The following is a 24,258-nucleotide window of genomic DNA, read 5'->3' on the forward strand; positions in this document are numbered from 1 at the left end:
ATTATATGAGAAAACATCCGTAGATGCTGCCACTAAACATAGGAATGTGTAAAACACGTAAACATCGTTACAAGGCATATTTTATAATTATCATAAATCTAGGCCTATTTGTCCAAAAAAATCAAAGAGAAACTGTCTAGGTTTAACAAAGAAATTAAAGTTGAACAGAGAAATTGTCTGGAGGTTTGAAACTGCGACCTCCGGACTACAATTCCGGTGCTCTACCGATTGAGCTATTCAGCCCCATTTTGGCGGCTTCCCATTTTGTCAATGTCTTTGTTCAAGGGGCACTAGTCAACCTCCAGTCAATTTCTTGTGTTCTACTTTAAAATTAACTGTATTTGTGTTATATTGCAGTAAACTGTGTCTAACTAAAAGGCATGGTTAAAGAAAAATAATATCCAGTAAAGCTAGAACTGATGTATGTGAACTTTTCAGTATTATCTGAATAACCTTAGTATATATTAATTAGCCTATAAATCCAGTGGTATAACTTGTAACTTCATATGCCAAGATCATATTACAATGTTCAGTGTATATATAGCTTAAGTGATAACCAAGTTGTCTCCGCATAAATTGTCGAGTTAAACTGAGTGGAAAACTACCAATGTTTAAGGCCAGGGACAGCTAAAATCATTACGATAATCATTAAAATTATAGCTTAGCAAGTGTCGAATAGTCGTCACTTAAACCATCACGTTAAACTACATGTAAGTAGAGACCTTACGAAAAGTACACAAATACATGAAGGATAGTACTGGCTAAGCATATAAGCATAATTGTGTAAACCATTTCAATAAAGTACTATAAGTATAATCATGCCATTTCGAATAAGCACTATAAGTATAATTGTGTAAACCATTTCGATTAAGCACTATATAAGTATAATCATGTAAACCATCTCGATTAAGCACTATAAGTATAATCATATAAACCTTTTTCGATTAAGTACTGTAAGAATAATCTTGTAAACCTTTTCGATAAAAAAGTTCTTTGAAAAATGTACCTTTGAAAAAGGTCTCGTTTAAGGCCGAAACACCATCAAGCCCTCCAAATATGTTTTTTAAGTTTCAGAATACCCTATATGAAACATAATGTCTAAAGCTATACTACGACCATAAAACAAACTCCAGTGTACTTCCAACGAAAGTGAACAATATTTATGTTGAAATTAAAATGTCATGTAACTCTATGTTGATTTATTCATCTAATTTTCAAGTAATATGCAGTACAGAAGTGAACCAAGAATTTGTTAAGGTCTCTCAATCTTTAAACCTTCACGTTGAATTATTTTTCTGCACAGAAGTAAACGAAAAAAAAAGAAACAAAATTAACAAATCATTAAAAAACGTTGCTCAAATATTTCATAAGGGTCAATAACAAAAATATTGAACAAATCCTTTTAAAAGCAAAACTCACTTTAACTGGGAAAAGGTTTTAATGTTTCAGTATGTTTATTTTACTACACGGAAGTGTAAGCAAAACGTACGAAAACACTTCCTTCGCTTTTTAATTAATGTATCCCCGTGCTCAACAAACTTTCGAAACTCCTTCTTCGTCTATTTTTCCTTTTCCTATTTTCGTCTAGATTGTTCTATTTGAATTCGAGCTGCAGCAACAACATGACGGAATAGTCAACAACAATCATAACTGATATGACAATTTTTGATACATGAAAATATAAGATTATCAACTGAGCCACGAAATAGCCATTAATCTTCACTTCATCATCAAAATCGCGAATTTCTTATCTCAAAAAGAAAAAAAATGGCCTGACGAAATACATAACAGAGTTTGACTCACAAACAAAAATTGTTATTGGAAAAAAATTAAAAAGAAAAACAATTTAGCGTTTCACAGAAACATCATTCATTCAATAAGAGACTGTAGATCCCAGACTTCGAAGATTTCAAAAAAGAGCCTTTCTCAACTCAAATCATGCAACTACGGAAAAGCATCCGAAATGTTATGATGAAAATAATTGTCAACTACGAATAGGCACTACTCTCCGCCGTTGCCGTTAACCAATTCTGGGGCTTGTTTAGTGGTACTTGACCTCGGTCACGACAACATCGCCATCTATGTTCAGAGCGCTGATGTTTTGGAACGGCAGACGGTGTTGGTACTCCAAGAGATGCGAGCCGTTCAGAGCCACCTTGAACTGGTGATGCTCGCAAAGGAACATGATCTACACGTACAAAAAAACAAAGTGTGTTGTTGATCCATAAAATCACAAAATCATACAATAATGATTCTAAACAATAAGTGTCATGCGACATGATCACAACTCCTCTAAAAAAAAATCAGGATTATGTATTATTATTATTATGAGCTATTATAATCAGAAAAACAGAAACAAATATCTAGAAAATGTCTAGGCCACACAAAACAATTAATGTTCCCCTTTAAAATTTGTATCAATGCCATCATTCATTAAAACGCCTGGATTATCTTAATCTTTATGTACTCGGAATATAACCAACCTAACTGTTTGTGAAATGTGAAATCAGCCTAACTTGTTGCGTGAGGTAAATTATAGACGGCAGCCCAAACCACATCAGACTGTATAATTTTATCTCTACATGGTGTCCCAAACAAAGTTGTGCAAGCAGATATCCTTTGAATTTCTCAAAAACGATTTAGCATGAGTATTTAATCTTGATGGTGCATATTAATTATACTATGTATCTTCAGTAAAAAAAAAATACCATGGAAATCCGTTCATGCAAACCAGATATCTAACAGATTATAAAAGGCTATGGGTATTTCACCCATTCCAATTGAATCCACAACACATGCAGCTTTTTCTTCTTTGGCCGTATACTAACTGGTCTGTGTGAAAAACACCACGCAGCAAACGCCTGTGAGACATGCCTGCCGGTGCAGCGATTATTATTCAAGTCATCTTGACCTTCAAAAAGTGACCAATCAGTGGTCGTCTGTTGTCGGTGACTTCGGCCTATGACAACTATCGACCAATCAACAACATCCGTGCTGTTTCTCATTAGATTGGATGACGTGAACTTAACAGGCTAAATCGTATATATTTCCAGTGTGATGGGAGACACTTTTCGAATGAATGAAAAGTCGACTAAATAAACTCTGCAGGCTGAGCCGGCGGCTATCGATGATAGAAAAAAGGGGTCTAGTAATGGATTTCAAACTTAGTAGCTGAGAATTGGCACAGGACATTTTTTTTACCTCATATGTCCCGTTCGGGTGGAAGGGGAAATAGGTCTGGTGCCTCTGCTCGTTGCCATCCCATTTGGTGCTGCGCAGGGTGTTCATGACAATCGTCTGCTGGTTAAACCGTGGATTGAAGTGGAATGCGATGTCGCTTTGGGGCCTGGTAGACATGCCACATTGGAAGTTCACGTGGAACCTTTCAAAACAATCGATACAAAAATACCATTCTACCATTAAGGTATGCCATATTGAAGCAGCAGCAGTATAAGGTCGAGTTCTTTGTCACGTTGCAACTATATTGTGAGGGAGACCTATAGCTTTCAGACCGTTATTTTACCTTCAATTACCAAAATGGTTTAAAAGGATACTGTCACAATGTGAATGTTGATTTCTTGGTTGTCACGACTCAATAACCTCCAAAAGCCTGATACAGAATTCCATGTACCCGATTTCGGTATCATTGTCTAAGATCCTCGAAGGATCTACATTGTACTTTCAAAAAAAGGGAAGATGTGGCTTTTAGCAAATTACCATTTTATTTATTAAAAAAAAAAGGTCAGTCTCTTGGAGAATATAATTTTTGTTAGATTTGACAATCTTACCTTGTAGGGTGGGGCTTCGCGGTGACTTTGACAACAATGATCTTCCCTTGCTTCATACCTCCAGGAATCGTGTCCACATATGGTAGACCCTAAGTTGCACAAAAGGTGCAAGCTTTTTAAACATGAGTAATTCTTACTGGCCATAAATTCTGTTTTGGGTAAAGGATATGGAGGAGGGGGGTACGTCCATTCTTTTACTCCTTTGCCTTCCCGTGGTTAAATAATTCAAGGTTCCATCTTGATTAAGCTAATCTATCATTACTAAATATATTAGAAAAAAAAGCGAATTGCATAATGGACCACCCTGACACTCCCTCAAAAATAACTTTAAAGCATGACTATAATAGTTTGCCCGGTCAAGCCGGACCCGAAAGTCTCAGTTTAGGAAATACTCGGTGACTCAGTCAGTCGGGGAGTCAGTCAGTGTGAGAGTCGGGGGGGGGGGGAGTCAGTCAGTTGGGGAGTCAGTCAGTCAGTTAGTCAGAGGACAGTTTTGCTGGCCCTTTGGGTACAGCAACAACATATTTTAGCGGCACCTTCGTAGCAAAGAATTTGAATAACTTTTCCCTGACAAACAAACCATTTCTTAGTCTTGATAAGTGGCCCTATAAATATTCATGTCAGGTGGCAGCTAATCATTCAATTACAGTCAAGTTGGAGATGAGCAGAAGTAGAGCATAAATAAACACCATATTGCATGTACCAAAAAAATGGGGAAATTGTTATACTGACTGGATAGGAGACGACTTTTGGTCCAGCAGGGTAGGCAGGTTGGGCGGCGGCTGGGTAGGCCGGCCGTGCAGCTGGAAAAGCGGGCTGGGCAGGGGCAGCCGGGTAGGCTGGCTGCAAGACAACACAAAAGACATGTCAAAAAGGCCTCCATGATAACCCGTGGAATGGATATTGCGCCCCAAAAAACAAAAACAAAAACAAAAAAGTAATAAACCAACAGATACCCAATCAAAAACAAAAAATAAATCTAAATAATTTCCTATTAAAAGTTTCGGGGTTAACTTTTCCGAGAATTTTTTTTTTAAATCTTCGGTTTTGAACAGCACAGCAGGCCAACTTTCTTCCGTCTTTAATCACAATGAGAATGGAATCAAGCATGGTCTGCTCATCAAGGAATGGTTCATCTTGTATTCTTCCCTTTCACAAGGTCAGTAAAAAAAATATTGCCATTTGAGGGCAATAGTTTGTTAATATAAACTACTCACGGCAGATGCTGGTTCAAATCGGATATTGTACACAGTGACGGAGCCATCTATCATAACTGCATTGATCTTCTGCAGGTTCGGAACACGGTAGTTGTATGAAAGAAAGTGACGATTGTTCACAGCCACCTAAATAGACCAGGGTTTTGAGTTTTAAAACATAAAATGAGTTTCTCTGTTTTGGGGGAATTTTTTTTTTTTTTCGATTTTTTGTGTTTTTTCCCCCCGGTGTTGTTTACCGGCGTCAGAATGACATTTGACCTACGTTAACAGAGGGGAGACAATACACACTTAAAGTCCATCAGGGCATCTGTATTGAACCGCACTTTCGCAAGTTAAGGGCCTGTACGATCCCGTCGAGCCGAAGCAGTGTGGTGCGACTCATACTCGTTCTGGCACTCACGGAAATCTCGCACTCATGGCAAGGCATTCGCACTCGTATTCATCGAAATGTACTCGACTACAACACTGAGCCGAAGACGGAGATACAAGTCTAGGTTTGAAAAATGAGCCTACGGCCTGTGGGCCGTGTGGTCTCCACTCAATGCGCCTGGCGGCCTCGCCCCTGTAACAGTCAAAATGTCCCTATTAAAGTCACGGTAACGTTGTCTGCAGGCTGCCGAGGTAGCTGACTGCCGGCTAAGCCAACGGGATGGCTGGCGGGCCGTTTGCAGGCTTTACTCGCCAAATCTGTTCGCTAATAGCTTGAAACTCATGCTACAATGCCCATCTCTGTTTTGACTCACCTTAAACGCGTTTTGCTCGCAGCGGATGATGATGTGAAAGTTCTGGCCGAGAGCGAAGGGGGAGTGATTCTGGCGTTCCTCACCTCCCCATTTCCCGCCAAGTTTTGAGTTACAGACAACGTGATTTTGGCCGGCCTGAAAACGCGGGTTGAAGTGAAAGATGAGGTCGGGAACAGTGATGCCAACTCCAGACTGGAGGTTCACGCTGAACCTAAGAAGTAAAGCAATATATGTGCTATATCGATGCGATTATAAACCGAACTATATAACACTCCCTGATTCTTCAAAATCACCAAGGTGCTTTAGTGGCGTAGGTCCTAACTAAGGTTGAACTTCTGTGGGGCGCCTGGGGTGCACACATTTTTCAAGGGGGTCACTTGAAGGCAAGTGATCATACCTGTGTTCAATTCAATATTTTAAATGGGGGTACCGGGGAGCCACGGACATCCGCTGGGCCGGGGGCGGGGGCACCCCTCGTGCCCCCCCCCCCCCTCTTCCTTCCCGTGCTTTCTGAAATAATGCAGCTCTAGGATATGGATATAATGTTTACAACTCTGTCGCCCTTATACTTCGCACAGGGCTTTGTATCCCTTGAAAGCAAAGACCCTAATACGGGTCACACAGGGTGGTCGATTTTGTAGGAGCCATGCGGTGAAATATCCTAAGGAACACCATTTGTGCAACTTTCTACTTCTCTTAAATGTATAAAAACTGTTCGAAATCCCTTTCCGGTTAATTTTATTGAAAAGGGTACTTCTTAAAACATTTCAAATTGTCTATGCTTTTCCGGACAACTGAGGGCGCTGTTGCTGTGATATCATTTCAGGAAGACACTGTGCAGTTCAGGGGTTTTCTGTTCAAATTGTGAACCCACAAACTTGCTCATTGACACATTTGTGAGAAAGGTTTGCTTGCTGGTTTACTGCCATGCACTGAAACAACACAAAATCACCAAAGAAAACATTAAAAAAAAATTGTCACCGCAATATTTCCAAAATTCAAGCAACTTTTTTTTGTGCTGAAATAGCTGTAAACATTGAGGTTTCTGCCCAGAATTACATCACAGTTTTACTCATGAATATGGAAATTTGCATTGGCATAAAAAGCCACCAAAATACCCTTGAAAATGGCAAAATGAAAATAGAAAATTAGGTTAAATGGAACACAAAAGGTGCATTTTCAAGGATTGCATAAAAAAATTACATTAATGAAAATGTGACGTACCTTTGGCTTCCCTGTGGCACAAACCCTTGGACATGAATGGTCTTCGAAGGAAATACTCCTCCAGGAATCGGCCCACTGTATGGAATAGTCTAAAATACGATCGTGAAGACAATGGTTGGGTCAGATTTGCTTTAAAAAACGTTTTAATTGTTTCTTGAATTTCAACAGTGAGAAATGTTGGTATTTTAGTTCCAGTGCACGGTCCACATTAACGCGGAACTGTTATTGATTAAACATAATTAAATTTATTCTTTCAAACATTTTTTTTTACATTATCTGTTATTCAGCCAGACTTTTATTACAGTTTATAAACTACTGTATTTATTTTATTATTTCGTTATTGATTCATTCGTTTCTTTTATTATTTATGATGATAATCGGGGAAAAAAATTAAAGATTGAACATTAACTTTGTTCTCTGTCTTTATTCCTGAAGAAAATATTTTATTTTTAAATAGGCTATAAACGTGGATCCCCGTGAAAAATAAAACCAAATATATTTATGGAAAAAAAAACAATACCGCCCCATCCCCCCCCCCAAAAAAAAAAAACCCAAACAAGGATTTAACTGATTTCTTTTTAAATGTCTGAGCCTGATATGCATTTACGAGATTCGCCGTTGTTCAGAATCTATTTGAAAACTGAAGCTCAAGTGATTCTTCAGATATGCTTTTGGCCTTATCTCCCCTTATCTCCTCCAGGTTGTCCAAATAAAAGTAGACAAATACCCCCCACTTACCGGGTTGGTTACCATGTCAGCACACATTTTGCCAAAGCTGATTCTTGTCTACAGCCCAAATGAGAAAACTATAGAATAAAGAGCAAAAGTTACACGAAGAGCAAAATTAGCGATTAGTTTACCAGATCATTAAAACTAAATCACAGGTTTGAGATGTGCCGTTGACAGGGTCAGGGGTGTATGCACGGCATACGGGTAAGAAGCAATCTATAACACTGAGTCTTGTTCAGCAAATCATTGGTTTTTTTTGCTCCTATCAACTTTTCATTTATTCTACGTTATTTTAACCCCCCCCCCCCGTTTTTTTCCATTCAGGCGGCAGCACCCCCCTCACAAACCTGATTATTCAGGCTATATTTTTGCGTCCCTAACGCACAAAAAGATCCTCCTAAATTCTCGTCTGGCCGAGACATTATAGGCCTATAGAAATTATTCCATATTTAAACGTACGGGCATATTGTCTTGGTTTGATGTTTCATTCGAAAGGAATCAAGTATTGTATTGCTAAAAAATAAATATTTTCGGCGTGAAACTCTATCTACAATGGGAAATGGCATCTTCAGAAACTTTGCTAGGTCAAGAAAAAAAATAATAAACTAGTGTCTCTTCCACATCCGTTTCCATTTTCCTGTCCGCGGCCCGCATCATTTTTTTTTAAATTAATACATTTGAAATATATATATGTTGTCATTCTATAATTGTTTCCATCAAAATTTTTTAGGCGAGTTCAAAATCTGGTAGAAAGGTTGACAGCTCCTTTGGACACAGAGTTATCAGCAAAAAATTCGAGAAATCGGGAGAATCCATCCGCATCTTAGAAAAACCGCCATCTTGAGGGGAAAAAGGGTCTTCTCCAACCTCGTACCCAGGGTGTCGAGCAGTACGCGCCCACCACTACCTGCTCTCTCACCCTGGTATTGGATCATTTGCATGTGCAAGATTTTTGAACACGTATGCAAATTAGGAGTAGTCTGGTGCCTGTCTGTGCGTTACATTTGCGTTTGTTTTTGTATGCGGTGTCTGGGGTAAAAACAGAATCAATTCGTCGCAGCGCGAGCATGGCGTGAGTTACGAAAACATGATTTCATTTTAATTAAACTGTTGCCGATCTTAACGAGACAACATGCAGTATCACATTTCATATTAATATTAACAAACTGGAAAGGAAATGAATATTTTCGAGAAGGCGTGGACGAATGATCGTGAAAACACGTACTGCACGTTGTGAATAACAACACCAAGTACACGATATAAATCCATTTCTAGCCAATTGCGGTATCGAATCAGGATGCAGGAAGGAAGTTTCCTATCCAGGGTTTACTATTGGAAACAACGTTGGAAATAAAGTAAGCACTGGGGACGAGGTTGGGTCTTCTCCTACCCTTTTTAAACTAACTTGGACGAGTGTTAGTGATCCACTACATGGATGAGATTGTCAACTTAAAAAAAGGTCTGAAAAATGGATGAAAGGTCTGTGAAAGATGCATTTCTTTCTATACTGACAAGTTGTCTCAGATTTAAATAGTCTGGTTTCAGGCAAAAGTCTGAAAAATCTCATGCTTGCCAGTACCAGGGCGAGAGCAGCTAGTGGGAGCGTACTACTCAATGCCGTGGGATCGAGGTCGGGCCCCACCCCTTTGGTTATTTTCCAATCCACTAGCTGTTTTTTCCTGTGCACCGAAAGACGTTTGGTGACGAGTGCCGCACAGGAGAAAATAAAACACTAAAAAATGACGTTCATGTCTAATTCGTAAAACGTTTAATATTGCAACTAGGCTAAATATTTGTATACCGGATTGGCAATATAGGCCTATATACGGTATTGCCAGTGTGATCGGACTGTTTCTCGGCCAAAGACTGAGGACCAAGGAAACACAACAAACCCAACTGGCACACAATACACCAAACTTTTTCCTGATGGTGGTTGTTCCACGTTAGAGAATTGATTTAATACTCAGACGAATAGTGTTTTAATTTTTAAAATAATGATAAAAATATATGACTTACCTTGTTATGACAGTGTTTAAAGCTAGTAATAGGCCTCAACTACCACAGCAGCAACTGCAGCTACAGCTAACGCTTTTGTCGTACAGGTACTGAAAGGACTTGCAAAGCGAAGCCGCCCCTTTTTATATCGTTTGCAGTCCTTCAACGCCGCGAAAATATACGATGGATATTTGTAGTCATTGATAGAGGTCAATGTTCAACTCTAGCCTGGTTTCTCTCTATAGCTCTGCACGTCCACACAACCGGTTAGATGCACATACACCTTTGAACTTCACAATACTGCTATGTTGCATGAGACGGGCACACAATAAGCACACATGAATTCTGTCTGTCTGGATCTAGTAAAGGATCAATCCGATAACATTGTTTTGACTTGCTAAGCTAGCTGGGCAGTAAATGCTGCGATACTGATAGCAGGCCTTGTATATTTACGACGGAGTACATTATTCCTGGAGGAAATAAGGAAAATATTTAGGAGAAACTCGGCAATTATAGCTATATTTATAGGTTTCCCCGGTTATTTTAATACTTGTATCGTTTAAATTCGAAGGCAAGATACTTTTATTTCGTTCCAGAATGTCGATCCATTCCAGAATGTTGATGGGCTTCTTTATGTCAGTTCGAAATACATTTCGTATTAGTGCAGTCACAGTACGTGTAATTTGGCATTCTAGTTCGTCCAAATAATTCGTCTCATTATATATTCTACTGACTCCTGCGCCTACTATATGCATTTTAAGAACGTCGAAGAGAATGAAAACACATTTGACTGTAATAACGTTTCAGCTTCAAGCATTTAAATTAGTGATAAAATGACCTTGCTTTTTAATTAGACGACTTTTTCAAAAGTAGCACAAAATATAATACCTTATTTGTGAATTACTCTATATATCAAAAATGAAATAAACACGTGCAAATTTGGAACTAAAATGAACAATGGCGCCCAAAGAAACTATCTTTCCGTGAAATTTGAATAATACAAGTCTTTATATAGGCCTATTAGGCCTAAGCCTGACTGTAATTGGTATGAAGGCTTTCAACTTTGAAAGGAAAAAATTTGCAGGTTTGAACTTTAAAAAAAAATGGGGTTGGGGTGCGTCGTTACATCTGCCGTCAAACACTAACGCAAATCCTCAGAGACTAAAACATCCCCCCCCAATAAATACTCGGTCGGTCTATCACCTCCTATAGTAAATAATCATGCCTACACAGTCTGACAAAATATTTTTGACATGGGGTGATTAGATCGACCTTTAAAAAGTCAACAATCAAAGCCTGCGAATACCCTTCGCACGTGTTTACGTCGCATGACCTGATAAGGCTTATACTAAGTCAGGGGTTTGGGTAATGACGTACATGTGGTTATTTTTGGCCGAGTGCAACTTCGATTGCTTTACACTCACACGGAATTGAATGAAATCGAAAATGAAAGTTGAAGTCTTTTCTTCTTGTTTTCTGAAAGAGGCCGAACACTATGTGAATACTTTAATATATCCATTTTGTTCGCAGGCCAACCGTGAAGTAAAAAAAAAAGGGTAATTCAAATGAAAAAAATACCAGCAAAGCGGAAATTTGCTGAAAAATCAAGAAGTGGTTTAAAGCATGGTGGTGGGGGAGGTCCGCCTTCCGTTTGACCAATGGTAACTATACATGTATAACTAGCCAACTTCCTGCAAATTTCCCATATATTTCCAAAACAAAATGATGGCAAATATCCAATACTTCAGGCCTTTGTTCTCTATTCACTTTGACACATCAGCAACGTGTCCCTTCAACAGACTTTGAGATTATTTCATTCATTGTAGATTTTGTTACCGTCATAAAACCCACATGTCAACTCTACCTGTCACATGTCAACTCTACCTCTATTAGTGAGATAAGAATGAGGCCCCTGACTGGATTTTGTATCCTTGTGGAGTCATTTCTTTGTACTCGTGTACTAAAAAAAAATTGAGTTTGAAAATCTAGTTTCAAAATGCTCCTATTTTAGCCTGAATTATTTTCCTGCGCTGAAATTTGGACTCAATATCGCTTAAATAAAATACTTCAATTTGCGACGGATCAAGTTCACCTTTGAAATTCCTAGTTTTCGAGTAAAAATCCATATATCTATTTCGTGATAACCTTGTAGAGACGTATTCATCTATAGAAATTACCCTGTGGAGACGTATACAATCTTTTGTTCCCTATAATGCACATGTAAATTCCCATTATAAATTCCCAATATAAATTCCTATTATACAGTGCTAAAGATGTAAAATATATGACGAATTACCGTTTTAATAAAGGGCACCGTGTAACAGATCAAAGCAACTGTCCCGTGACGAAATAGCACAACGCTTAGCCATTAGTTCATGGGCCCACACCAACAAATTCCCCGCTTGTTACCATCCGAGGTGGCAAGAATTTTTTTTTTTGGAAATCTATGATGCTTTCTCCTGCATTCTAAGGTCATTCGATAATAAATTTAGGAACTTTAGCATTTCATTTATTATTTGGGTCTCATTTTATTAGTTTTAAAACATTGGTCAGCGGCTGAAGTGGGGGTGGTTGCAATTATTCCCATTATAAATTCCTATTATACAGTGCTAAAGATGTAAAATATATGACGAATTACCGTTTTAATAAATCTTATTAAAGTAAGATTTCAAGTGCATGATTTGTAACCGTTTAAAAAAAAATCCTCCAAAAATAGTTGTTCAGTAACAAAAAAATAAAAAGATTTCCCGTTGAAAAATAAACAGAAAATACTGTATTTTTTCTGGCTTTTATCAGTTAAAAATGCCTGTAGTTTTTACCAAAAACAATATGTTGACACCCTGCCAAATATTTTACCATAAATATAAGTTTTACTGGATATAAAAGACAAAAAATACTTCAAAGTAATATTGTAATATAGTATTCTGTTACAATGGATTAAACTATTCAATGTGACACACATACTTTTAAATCAAATTGCATTTTGAATGTCAAAACCAGACAACTTTTAACATCTCACAAATACATCACAAAGCAAGTGACTGTGTGCATAATGATAGGATAATCGTTATACAAATTTAGTTTATTCACTAACAAAAAATTTAAAATATATATTTTTTCTCCCATCTAGACCCATATAAAAGAGGTTACATTGTCATATATCCACTATCAACTAGTCCACTATCAACTAATAATAAAATCAGCAAACTGGTTCATTATAACTTTAACAACTCTGACCATGCATTTGCATGGCTAAAGGGTTGTGCTTTATCTTAATCTGAGGCCCGGATTGGAATATAAATTTTTTACCATATGTGATGCAGTCAAGCTAAATGAGTCATTTGTCGACCCTGGTCATTTTTGGTTTTACTAATTTGAAGAGAACAATCTCAGCATTACTGCTGGGAAAACCGCATGCTGGTACCATCTTTAGTTCAAAAATTATGGAAGTCGGAACACCAAGAGATGTGATGGAGTGATGTGATGAAGTGGCCCTATTTTGGCCTGAATCTCCAAATGAAAGTTCCCGACAAACGACTCATTTAGCTCAATCGCATCACATATTCTTCTCACTGCATTTAAAGATGCATTCCCTGTGCTCTTCAACCAGTTTGATTTATTTCTATTAATAAATTTTCAACTTGTTTGTTTTATTCCAACAAAAAATCTCCTTCCCTTTTTTTTTTAAACATCTGCAACCCTCTGGAAAAAAGATTTTTGTTTTGGGCACAATGGATCCACTTTGCGAGCAGACTGGCTCCTAGTAGTCCATACATTATCCATACTGATTGGAAATTAACTTTGAAAAAAAAAATTAGCAATTTAGAACAGGAACCTATTTTTCGGGATGAAACTCGAAAATAGCACAAACTTTCATTTGTTCAAACTTTTTTCCTAGTGTTCTTACACATGATTTTTTGACACTTGCTAGTTGAAAGTCAGTTTTCAATTAAGAAACTTTCTGACACCACTACACAACATCACAATACTGTACAGGTAAGTATAAGAATATCATAATACATAATATTTTATAAAATATCATAAACAGAAGTGAGTTGTCAGAAGGCGCTTTTTTGTTGTAGAGGATTTTTATTCAAATTGATTGTGAACTCAGTCAGCACCATACTTGATTTTGTTGATGACGCAATCTCCATCTATGGCCAAAGTATTGATGCTCTTAAACGGCAGACGGTGGTTGTACCACACCAGATTAAACTTATCCAGATCTACTGCTATATGGAAATGCCGACAGATGAGCTTCAGCTACACGTACAAACAGAAAAATATCAATGATTACGTACATAATGTTTATTATTTAATACAGTATCTGCTTATGCCCGATTCCACATCAAAGGGTGCTGGTGACCTGTTATATTTTGACCTCCTATTGGATAGATATTGGGGCCAGAGCCAACACCTCTTTGTGTGCAGCAATCATGTGCGTGAAACACTACTGGGTCATTCTATAAAATTTTAGGGTCCATAATATGTGATGCGATCAAGCTACATGAGTCCATTGTTGACCCTGGTCAAAAAAACTTTTGTTACAGATTTCAAAGCACAATCTCAGCATTACTGTTGTGAAAACCACATGCTGGTACCATCTTTAGTTTGAAATTTATGGAAGTCGGCACACCAAGAGATGTGATGAAGTGATGTGATGAAGTGGCCCTATTTTGGCCTGAATCTCCACATAAACATTCCTGACAAACAACTCATCATAGCTTGATCGTATCACATATGACCTTTTTCCTGTCCCTGTTACCTTGTATCATTAGGAATGACCTGAAACAATTCCTTTTTATTTGTTGGACAGGTAGTTTACTTTTCATAATAAATCTTGGAAGATGACTGCATTGAGCGCATCAGAATGATAAAATAAAATCACAGATGTCAAATGTTACAGGGACAGAAGCATAGTGCACCCGACATTTATAGAATTTTTTACCCATTTGTAAATGACAGCAGTAAGCTACACATAAGGCACTGCCAATCTGCATCACCTTTACACAAATTGGTGAACGCAATTTGCAGCAACCGATGTCCTTTATAGGCACGATCATAACGGTGAATATGCTCATATCAGAACAAAAATTGTAGCATACACGTGACATGTGTTACAAGCAGATATAAAAGTGTGAATTTGCCTTTATATTAAAAACCAACCAATTTGTTAACTTGAGTTCCCAGAGACAAATATTACTGAAACATATTGTAAAGTGTTATAATTTGGAGGAGAAGACCCAAATGAAAACTATGTGAAATCTGAAAACAGATTTATGGTCATTTTGTTCATGGTCATTTTGTTTATGGTCATTTTGTTCATGATCATTTTGTTTATGGCCATTTTGTTCATGGCCATTTTGTTCATGGTCATTTTGTTTATGGTCATTTTGTTTATGGCCATTTTGTTCATGGCCATTTTGTTTATGGCCATTTTGTTCATGGTCATTTTGTTCATGGTCATTTTGTTCATGGTCATTTTGTTCATGGTCATTTTGTTTATGGTCATTTTGTTTATGGTCATTTTGTTCATGGCCATTTTGTTTATGGCCATTTTGTTCATGGCCATTTTGTTTATGGTCATTTTGTTTATGGTCATTTTGTTCATGGCCATTTTGTTTATGGCCATTTTGTTCATGGCCATTTTGTTCATGGTCATTTTGTTCATGGTCAATTTGTTTATGGCCATTTTGTTCATGGTCATTTTGTTCATGGTCATTTTGTTCATGGTCATTTTGTTCAGGTTGGTGTAGGGGTACATTCCTCGACTTCGCTGTGACCTGGATTCAAATCCCACCTCGGCCAACACTTGGATTGGGTTTTCAGTCCCTACCTGATTCTGTGGGATTTCCCCAGAATATTCTTCTAGGGTTTTCCTCCCACCTCTAAAACAGGCAAAATTTTGCTGTCGCAATTAGGTTACTTTTGTTGCTCGTGGTCTAATTAGTAAACATATTGAAATTCGTGGAAAAAGGACAAGGGAATATGGGGTTAGGGCACATTTTAAGTTTGAAAAATTGTGTACACAAGTCTACGGAAATTTCTCTCCCAAATGTAATAATAATAATAAATATTTCAGACATTCTTGGTTCACAGTGTTCAATTCTTTGAACAACTAATAAACAGAGTAAGTGGACAGTGACAGGAAATGCCCAATAGCCAACCACATTATGACTAGTCTTACCTTGTAGGTCCCGTTGGGCTTCAAAGGAAAAGTAGGGCGTGAGTATTTCTCCTCTTTACCGTCCCACTTGCCGCCACGCAGGGTGTTCATGACGATCACGTTGTTTTGAAAGCGTGGATTGAAGTGGAATGCTATGTCGCTTCTTGGGTTGGTGGACATGCCGCATTGAAGATTAATGTGGAACCTTTCATTACCAGAAACAGATAAGGTATAGTGGTTGAATTGGGATCAGTCCGTAAGAGTTGCAGCGTTGTATTCATGTCCATCACAACTACAGTCGCATTCAGTTCACCACAAGTCCATTCACACGTCCACTTGAACAGCTTGTAAATTGGCCGAGGACTCTATGACTCGGGCTTTACATGTGATGGACTTGTGAGGACGTGGTGATGGACTCAGCAAAAACACTGGAAAATTGCTTTTGTTGAAGGAATTCAATGGTAAGAAATGACAATTACAAGTGATCGCACTTTGCTGTTCTTTGATGAAAGAGGTCAAAAATGATAACAAAAGATCTTGGTTCCGAATAAAAGATAATAATGAAGTTGTTATTGTGCAAGCCACTGAAGTACATGAGTATTTGATCTTAATTCAAGCAAGGTGGTTCTCGAACCACGCGTCTCGCCTGCTTTCACGATTATCTTTAAAGGGTGACCCTTGACCATGGTGTGCGGTGTGTGACCTTTGACATCATGATCATATGAAGGTTCCTATGTTTTACATTTTACAAAATTTTACATTTTCAGCCTATTTGACAACGACCTCAGAAGACCTTTGACTTTGGTATGCGACCTTTGACATCATTATTATATGAAGTTCCCATGTTGCATCTATGACCCATGTTTGGTTCCAGCTGGACCTTAACCCTAACCGCCCTGAATCCTCCAAAATCCTTTTTGCAAATTGGAGGAATTTGCAGGATTGAGGTTACATGGCAAAAGTGCGTTGCTGATTTCGGAGTACGCACTGTGTCAAGGTCTTGGGCCTTGTGTTGTTTATGCCCAGCCGTGCATAAATTTAGTCCTTGATTATACTTTACATCCTCCGCACTGCTCCAGGATGTCACTGCCTCTGCCTCAGCCTATTGACAGACATAGCCGGAGGATTTTGCAGGATTCAGGCAGTGGTAATCCCTCCATGGACCATTTTCAAGAAATAACGGAGGAATTTGCAGGATTGAGGCTATATGCTATTTTTCCATGAGGCCAATTGGAGGATTTTGCAGGATTGAGGCTACATCCTAGCAAAAAGGCCTAGGGAGTTAGGGTTAACGTTTCAAATGAAACCAATTTTACATGTTCAACCTATTTTACAACTTGATCTCAGATGACCTTTGACCTTGGTATGTGTCGTGTGACCTTAGACGTCATGATCATATGATCGTTCCCATGTTGCATCTACGATTCAAGTTTGGTTCGATTTGGACTTCAACTGTTCAAATGAGACCCATTTAACATTTTCAGCCTATTTGACAATTTGACCTCAGATGACCTTTGACCTTGGTATGTGACCTTTGACATCATTATCACATGAAGGTTGTCATATTGCATCTATGACCCAAGTTTGGTTCCAACTGGATTTCAACTTTTCAAATGAGACCAATTTTTAGAAACTTTAACCAAAATACCACATACATATATGTACATGTACATACATGTACTACATACGTACAGACATACATGTAGTGATTGCATAGTCTCTTTCCTGAACAAAGTCCAGGCGAGACAAAAAGGAAAGTTCTCCTTTTTTCCCTCCTTTTCAAAAATGTACATATGCAACAAGAATCACAGGATGCTAAATCAAAGCAACCGACCTCCCGTTTTGAAAACACTTTTTTGTTTTTAACAGGTGAAAAATGTAGCAAGAAAAAAATATGCAGCTTTATATGTACATGTACATCCTCCCTCACTACACCATGCTATGACCCTGCATTATTGTTGCTACTGCATTTCCATTTCCTGTATGTCCAGTCTAGTATTTCTAGTCTGAACATTCATATAAATATTATCTCTACCAAAAATAACCAAGACCCTTGTCATTGCAAGACTTATATGTATCCCTTGTTCAATTCATAACCACACGTTTCAGTAAACTGATCAAGGACTGGCCCCACACACTCTCACAAAGACAATTGACATCTAAACCGATTCGTCATAACTGTCACAAATGAAACAGATCTGTCATAACTGCAGGCAGGATGTTGACCTCAAAAATGAAAGTTTTTCAAGTTCTGTATGTGATCTTATAACTGTACCTGGTTGGATTTGAATTCACAGTCAGTTTGATCACAATCTTTGTTCCTTCCTTCATCCCGCCAGGAATCATTTGCAAAAAGGGGAGACGCTGAAAAATTGAAAAACAAAATTACATGTACAGACAGATTTACAACACCAGAATTGTCTGACAATTACAGTAGGCGCACTAGTGCAACTTAACCCTCCTGCTATTTTAACAATCACAGACAGTCAAAATTTGATCACTTCCACTTCCACTTCCCCTGCTATACTTTCAATATAGGCTAGTTACCAGCAGTCACATCATATGTCCAGCAAGCACTGTGACTAGTCAAACTGGGTCAACAGACAAAGCAGGCAAGTTGTAGTCACAGCTGTTTTATCACTCACCCAGAGTCAAAGCATAGCTGTATCAAGTTACTAAAACAGTCCCAGCCAGTCAATCCTGCTTTATGTAGGCTGGGAATTCTTAACTGTTGAAGTCAGTCTCTTGATTGGTTTTGACTCAAAAAGTTTACTTTGCACAGAATGTACGTTCGCATAGGAGGGTATAAACTACCAAAACCAAGTCCACAGGCTGGTTTCTAAAGGTAGCAAATGAAAGGCCTCAATGTTGAAATTCTGAAAATTATATTAACACTGAAAACATAAATTAAGGGAGTGTATTAATTCAACTTGTACAATCATGTACAATTCTAAGTGACTCATATGTAGTAAGTGCAATAATAGAATTCTACAACTGCACTCAGCTTCTCCTGGAATCAGCTACTCGATTATTTTAATAATGGAGTCCTGATTTATATTCTCAGTTATGAAATTCCGTTTTGAATCCTGCATGGAGTCACCTAAGCCTAATTTACATGAGTATTGCAGAGAGAAAACGGAATGCTTACCGGGCTGATGACTTTCATGGGATCCACTGGGTTGGCAGGCTGGGCTGGATATGAAGGCTGGGCTGGGTAGCTGGGCTGGGCGGGGTAGCTGGGCTGGGCGGGGTAGCTGGGCTGGGCGGGGTAGCTAGGCTGGGCTGGGTAGGAGGGTTGTGCAGGATAGCTGGGCTGGGCGGGGTAGCTGGGCTGGGCAGGGTAGCTGGGTTGTGCGGGGTAGCCGGGTTGGCCTGGGTAAGTGGGCTGGGCTGGGTTGGGGGGTTGGGCAGGGTAGCCGGGTTGGGCAGGGTAAGAAGGCTGGGCGGGGTAAGTAGGCTGGCCTGGGTAGGTGGGCTGAGGGGGTGGGACTACTCCTGTCGGATACTGTGGATTTATTTAAAAGAAACACAAAGACATTATAATGAAGGGCTGATCCAAAATTGCAAGTACTTATGTGTAAAGACAAAGTCACAGGCACATTCACAAATTTCTTCTCAGGGAGACTATATTAAACAAATTCCTAAAATTAAAATGATAACATAGAATTAACACGATCTGTTCTCAGTTTTTGCAATGGAAACCGTACACACAATGTGTCCAATCTTCATGGACTTGCTAAGGTGTCTGCTGAGTAGAAAACCTTACTGAGCACAAATCCACAAGGAGCCAGTCAGTGTATGAGCTCGGCAGCACTCGCTCCATGCAATCCGGTTTGTTAGTGTGACGTCACTTCAGCTTAAACCACACCCACTTCACATTAAGTAGTATGGAACCATTGGAACCGGAAGTTAACGCAACTTGAGTGTTTAGCCAATGGGCGCTAGTAATCAGTGGTGCACGCGCGTGTATGATGAAGTCACTGACGAACCAGATAGACTGATCTGTGAAGCCCCATCCAATGATGTTTTTACCAATCATGTCGTGACTAGCAACCAATTGTCTAATAACAGTAAAATGCATGCACTTATGCATGACAGGGATGGTTTGAGCATGCACTGTGGCAAAGCGATATGAACGTGTTGTTGCCCACCATGTGCAAAGTCACTGGGGCTTATAGTGAAGTCCATTGACATCTGTTCGTTCTTTTGTTTGGGGGTTTTGTGGTTTATTAAAGGGAAAATACAACATTTGCAAACATCGAAAAATAAAACTACATGTACCAAGTTGTTACGAAATACCTTACTAGGATGTTGGTAAATGACATGCTTAAGCATCCTGTAAAATTATGGCACCTGGTGTGAAGCCATTTTCAAGAAAATGGTATATTTGTATACATTTTCAACGCTGGTCGGCCGACCACCGTTGGAAAAACCTAACTATTTTTCAATTACTGCTCCAAATTTACCTCTTTTTTTTAGTCTAAATTTTGTTTTGCTAGCTATTGGTTCCATGTTCATGAACAGGTGCAGGCCAGCTAGACTGGTTCCCTTACCTTACAATTTTCCGGTATTTTTGATCCATTTCATCTTTAGTGGAGTCAGGGAGCCAGACTACTTGAATATTTTTGTTTTTCTTGGTTTTTCCAGCATTTTCGAACACAAAACTTCAAACATGTCAGTGTAACAATATTTGATCTATTATACTAACCCCCCAAATAGTTCATTTCTGAAAATTACAGCAAAAGCCAATGATGTACATTCCCTTTAATACTTACAGAGGGTACAGTTGGTGCAGAAGGCATGGTAGGAAATGCAGGCACTGCAGGTGCACTGCCACCTTCCATACGTATGTTGTATATCCTGACGTCACCGTTGATTGAGATATGGGAGATCCTCTGTAAGCGTTTGATGTAGTGGGGGTAGGCGATGTAGTGTTGACCATTGAGTGCAATCTGAAAATCAAAAACAGAACGTTGAATTCAAAAATGAAGAGAACCTGGACCCCATCGTCATCTTCAGCAAGAACACCTTTCCGGTAAAAACTTGACGAAAAACACTCAAACGAACTTGGGTTAAAAAGTACCTGCCAAAATTTACAAAACTTTTAAGCCATGGAGATATTGAACTTGAAAGTACCTCAAAGGGTGGTTTAACTGCTTTCCATTGATACCCCACTTGCATCACTGTAGTCATGGATGACTGAGCACCACTGATTTTAGTGTAAAGAGGTAAAGACTTTTTTTTCCAAGCTGGACTGATTCTGAGCAGTGAGATGACCTGTCCCATAAATGCACTGTCTTTGTGGGCCGCGAGTTGGAAGGAAAGGGCCTATGCACACAGTCCAAAGAGACATGCATTGTTTTGCCAACATCACCATGCCACCACTAAATCTCCCCTACTTGTTTTGGAGGCCAACCTTCCTTGCATGCTGAAATATGTGGTGCTCAGTCATCCATGACTGCAGCAGCGTTTTTGTAGATCCAACATTTGGGGGAAAACTGGGATTTGAGCAGCGATTTCACTATCCTCACCTTGAACTGAGAGGCCTCAGCGTTAATGATCATCTCAAAATTCTGGCCTGGCTGCAGGACGTTTTGGACCTGCACCTCCTGGCCCCAGGTCTGCTTCTTGAAGTGGTTGATGACCACCACGCCTTGGCCAAAGGATGGACTGAAGGTCAGCGCGATGTCATCCAGGACTGGTGTCTGCTTCAGGCCACAGGTCAGATTGATCGTGAACCTGTAAAAGCCAGGATCAAATTCACAGAGTGGGATAAAATCCAGGACAACAAAAGGTTATGAAATTTATTTTGGAATTATTATTTTTTTTATTGACTTATACATCAAGAAGAATTGATTAAAAGACTGAGAGCTCTTGAAATGTGGTTTTACAGAAACATGCTGAAAATATCCTACAAGGAGAAATTTGCAAATGAAGAGGTTCGGGACAAAGTAAATGTGAAAAGAACAGTAATGAATGACATAAAATAAAGGAAGCTACAGTATTTTGGTCACATATAATCCGAGCCGACAATCATCAGGGGCAGCTCATGGAGGGAAAGGTGGAAGGAAAGTGGAATAGAGGAGCCCCAGACGCAAGTGGGCATCTTGGAGTGGATACTCTTGATATCTTGATATTCCCACATTGACAATGTCCTCACTATTCAGAGCAGCCCTTTGTTTAGGTAGGCATACCTTAGTGCATTGGGATTGACGTAGCCCTGGAAGAAGAGCATCTTTCCAGGGGACATGTTGCCAGGGATGACGCCAGTGAAAGGAATACCCTGAGGATAAATAGATGGAAGAAAACCACAATGAGGTGGAAGACAGAAAATCAAACAAGTCGATCACTATGGCTGTCCTCAATCATCAACGGTTTGAATATTCAAAAGCAAAAAAAAACTACACACGTACACAAACGGCTGTGATGTTATAGTTGCAGCGCTTAATTGTCAGGTGCCACTTTTTTGTCAACGGTAACTTTTTTGGTGGATGCTGTTCATCAGTCACATCCTTTTAGGAGGTTAAAGCCCTTTTAAAAATACCAACTGCAAACCATCGATTGGCACACGCAAATTTTAACATGTGCGCTCTTCATGTAACTTTTCAAAAGCACAACATGCAAGTTGCCACTGGCAATTTGAATATCCAAATATTTGGTAATCAAAATAATCAAGTCAACAAATACTAAATTATTCTAAAAATGGACAGCCTTATTAATTCACAAAGTCTATTACAAGTTTCCTGACTAGTAAATCACAAGACACTGTTTACCCCCTCCCCCCGGGTGCCCCACCCAAGTGACCAAAGCCCCACCCCTGGGGCAAAATTTAAGTAACAATCTCTAACAGGCATGGGTGGGGCGCCCTAAACAGGTTGCCTGTCCATCTAGTAAGCCAATGGCAAAAACGTTAAATGAGTGATCAAAATCTCCATCCTGCAATACTTGGAAAATGTGAAGAAACCTCGACATTAGCCCTGGGGCAGTGTGGGGGGGGGATCACAATTGATAGGTGGGGAAAGGGTAAAAATTCAAGAAATTTCCAAAAATTCATGTTTAAAATTAATCAAGACCTCTGTGTTTAATTATCCTCAATCTCCATTTTAGTAACAAAAAAAATGGTCTTGCTTGACAAGATCATTTTCAATGTTTACATGGGTTTGGTAAAAAAAAAAATGCTATATTTTGAAGGAACATCAAAAGTTCAGTGAAAACAGCTTTTTGGGGGGGAAAAACCTACAATCACACCAAAAATAAAACAAGTAGTTTGTTTACTGGAAGACATGTCAACTGTGCTCAAAATTTCTTCCCTTCAAACAGTTCTCTTTAGATTGTTTAATTTTTATGAAACAAAGTACTTACTGGGTTGGTTGAGATGACTGTACTTGCCATTTTTGCTGTTTCTGTCTACTTTACTGCTGAAAATCAACAACAAAAATCCAAGTATCATATGCATACTGTGCAATGTAGATAGATCCTTCTCTACACCTAGAATTAAAAATATCTTAACAACTTGGTGAATCACATGATGCTTGTCAAGTAATTTGTAAACTTAGATTGAATGGAGTTTCTACTACGAAAAAGAAAACTGTGGGTTAGATTCTGTCTTCAATTTCAAAAGCTCAATTTCAACATATTCAGCAGTTTTATTAAACATCAGGGGGGAAACATGGAGTTTAATTAGTGTAACATTCAAGACTTCAAAGTTTACATGTATCACAGGTGGCTCTTGGTTAGTGTGAAACATGTTGTTGTACATGTACATGTACTGCGTACAACTTAGCTCTATAAATGGGCACTGTTCAAACACTACACACATGTGTATTTGAAGTATTGCCTCTCCTTCACACAACTACTGAGCAACAAATTAAAGATAGTATCCTTTATCTCTTGTGCAACAAATACACACATCTCTTGCGCAATTTACATACTAAATACACATATCGCAAGATATGAAGACTGATTCAGACAATTGTAACATGACATGTACATATTATGTACACCAAGATTAAATATATTCCCCAAGAAAAAATGTTTAACCTTTGATATGTGTATTTGCATTTAGGCCTAAAGAATTTCAAAGCCCCACGTCATCACCGCAACTGGGGACCAAGATAGTCAACTTTCGTTTTGATGAATGCAGAGCTCAGGAAGAAAAGGTCAACCAAAAGTGTGTTGATCTGTATTTGGCAGGCTGAATGAGATTTCACTATATGCACCAATAAACATATTCACCCAATGCAATTTGCATGAGACTTCTTTCAATTGGCAAGTTTGCACTGCAGATCTTTCACAATTGATCTGGAGGACATATACTGTCAACTTTAAATAAACTTCTTATCCTGGGAATTTCATTCAGAAGTGTATTTTACATTAGGCCAAAAAAAAAAGTCTCC

At 38.7% G+C, this 24,258-nt stretch overlaps 1 protein-coding gene across 1 annotated transcript; it reads right to left on the reverse strand.

Moving 5' to 3' along the window:
* Nucleotides 1-1,562: 1,562 nt before the first annotated feature.
* LOC119743286 lies at nt 1,563-23,845 on the reverse strand. The gene is made up of 17 exons (XM_038219689.1): nt 23,574-23,845; nt 23,225-23,280; nt 22,057-22,145; nt 21,394-21,601; nt 20,638-20,814; nt 19,011-19,367; nt 18,138-18,226; nt 15,884-16,067; nt 13,810-13,959; nt 7,711-7,758; nt 6,973-7,061; nt 5,749-5,959; nt 5,006-5,131; nt 4,521-4,631; nt 3,789-3,877; nt 3,202-3,382; nt 1,563-2,188 (listed from the first exon to the last, which is right to left on the reverse strand). The coding sequence occupies exons 2-17, from the start codon at nt 23,252-23,254 to the stop codon at nt 2,042-2,044; spliced, it is 2,286 nt and encodes a 761-aa protein (XP_038075617.1). The 5' UTR covers nt 23,255-23,280; nt 23,574-23,845; the 3' UTR covers nt 1,563-2,041.
* Nucleotides 23,846-24,258: the final 413 nt, after the last annotated feature.

This window comes from Patiria miniata, unplaced genomic scaffold (assembly GCF_015706575.1).
Source record: "Patiria miniata isolate m_02_andy unplaced genomic scaffold, ASM1570657v1 HiC_scaffold_6, whole genome shotgun sequence".
Classification (NCBI taxonomy): Eukaryota; Metazoa; Echinodermata; class Asteroidea; order Valvatida; family Asterinidae; genus Patiria; species Patiria miniata.